The 2,318-nt window shown below is 33.6% G+C and overlaps 1 protein-coding gene across 1 annotated transcript in view; it reads right to left on the bottom strand.

Moving 5' to 3' along the window:
- Positions 1-582: 582 nt before the first annotated feature.
- The window catches only part of LOC102028880 (cytochrome P450 2C5-like), a gene marked incomplete in the record, with an annotated part of 22,080 nt that continues 20,344 nt past the window's right edge, over positions 583-2,318 (bottom strand). The window contains 1 exon segment of the mRNA XM_013506233.1: positions 583-703. Coding sequence (XP_013361687.1) covers positions 674-703 — 30 coding nt within the window.

Raw genomic sequence — 2,318 nt, 5'->3', positions numbered from 1 at the left:
ATTTTGCATCTTATATCTGGTAATCTGAACAACTAATTTGAAGACAATACTATGCAATATAACAACCACTGTTGAATCCTTACTATCTTGATTAGTGAAACTCTGAATTGTTTCTAATGTTTTTCACTGTATTTAATTCTCTGTAATTGTTTGATCAGCGTTGCATTCTTACATCTGGTAATCTGATCAACTTCACTGATGATAACAATATGTACTATAATAATCATGGTTAACTTTTTATCACCTTGTTTTGAAATTCTGTGTCATTTTAAGTGTTTTTGTGTTGTTTTGGTTTTGTCTTGGTTGTTGTTATTTTGTTTTCTTTACTCTTTAAAATAAATAAATAAGTAAATAAATACATAAAAGAAAGATTTAGAGCCCCACAGGAAAAAACAGAAAGCCCACCAAGCAATGAAATGGAGTTTTATACTTGTTTCTGTTGTTACCGGTTTGCAATCTCATGTTGAATTTGGGAATGTCAACCCTGAGGTGCAAGATAAAAGAAACAAGCTTACCTTGGGAATGTTATAGTTTCTGAATTGAAGGTCACGGGTCACCGCATGGGGCAAGCTGGTGGGAACGAGGTCAATGTATCTCTGCACCTCATGCAGCACAGCATCTGTATATGGCATGTGGCTCCTGTCCTGCATGCAGGGGCTCCGGTGCCTGCCAATCACACGGTCAATCTCTTCCTGGACCTTAACTGGTAAGACACGAGGAAGAAACGTCAGAACAAAAGGAAAATGATACATTTTTCATAGCAATTTAGTAATATCTGAAACAAGATGAGAGTGACCCAACAGCATTATAAATAAGTTATATTCCCTGAGGTATATTTAGACTTACAAGGAGATTTGGCAAAATGTAGAAACATAGCACTTTCTTGCAAACTAGTTCTCATGATAAATGAGGAAGAAGTACCATGCATATCTAATGTAAATAGAATAAATTCAATGCTTCAAATTAAATGTAAAAATTAAGGACAAGAAATTACAGTTCTTGTAAAATAATACTCAGGAATCAAATATTACATTTACTTCCAAATAATGGATAGATTTTAAAATTAAATTGTAATTGATCTCTACATATGTACAGGAGTAGCATGTGTAAAAAATTTCATATTTATCCTCCTCCTAATTCTCAGATTTGGATATGAGCATTCTAGTAGCTGCTTCTGAAAATTATAATCATAATTCTAAAGAAGGATTCACGGTTTCTTATTAATTTGTAGAAAATATGTATCAATTTGTTGGCATAAAAGATAAGAGATTTCTATCTGTTTCATATATCAGCACATATCAACTCTGGGATGTATTTCATTTTTGTTTTTGTTTTGGGTTTTTTGTTTGTTTGTTTTTTTTGGATAGCAGGAATCAAAACCAGGACTTTTCGCTTGTCACGCAGGTGCTTGTGTCACTGAGCTATACCCTGGCCCTGTATTTTAAACAAAAACAGATACAGAAACATACATTCACGCACAAGGCTTCCACTAATTATTGACCAGAATATATTAGATAATAATGCTGATTACCCCAAAATTCTTTTTTTTACTTTTTTATGTTAGAAGTAAAAGAACAAAAACATATTAGGAAACAGACAACCATTTACAAAGTAGCACAAGAATAGTAGAAGCAATACTGAGTTATAGACAAGGTGACAGGGAATTAACAATGGTTGTTGTATTACATATTGATAACTTCAAAGTGGTTACTCAGGAAAACAAATATACATATGCAAGATTGATTAAAATAATTACTCATTAACTGTTCCTTTCAATAAAGTGATAGAAGTAAGCAACGTATGGTCTCACTAGTGTAAGACCCTGAAAGAGTGAATAAAAACTAGGAGGTATGATAAACATGGTGAAACGAAAGGAAACTGATTACCCCAAAATTCATTGTTTGAGTTTTCTGACCATGTAAATATTGTAACCTGGTAAGAAAAATGTGGTCATGTTTCATATATTCTTTGACTGAATATTTCATTATAGCTCATATTTTTCAATTTCATAAATTAGATTTTTCAATAAGTTATCAGGTAGATGTTTCCAACTCTAAGAAATATATAAATGCCCAGTGATTGGGAACCTATAGACTATCCATCTGTTCTTCTTTGTTCCTCGAGTTTTACTCATGCCCTCATCATCTACCTGGTCCATTGTGAAGTGGATGCTTCCTATTCCAGGTGCCCAGTGACCTCCCTGACACTCTCATCTTCCTCTGTGAGCTCCTCCAATGACTAGAGCCAAGGACTTCCTCTGAAATACCTTGAGACATTCAAATGGATGTACATGTGAGGAAAGTTCATAGGATCTTTTG

This window comes from Chinchilla lanigera, unplaced genomic scaffold (assembly GCF_000276665.1).
Source record: "Chinchilla lanigera isolate Chin_1 unplaced genomic scaffold, ChiLan1.0 scaffold00106, whole genome shotgun sequence".
NCBI lineage: Eukaryota > Metazoa > Chordata > Mammalia > Rodentia > Chinchillidae > Chinchilla > Chinchilla lanigera.
Note: the sequence above shows the minus strand (reverse complement) of the source record. Positions and strands in the feature narration are given on the sequence as shown.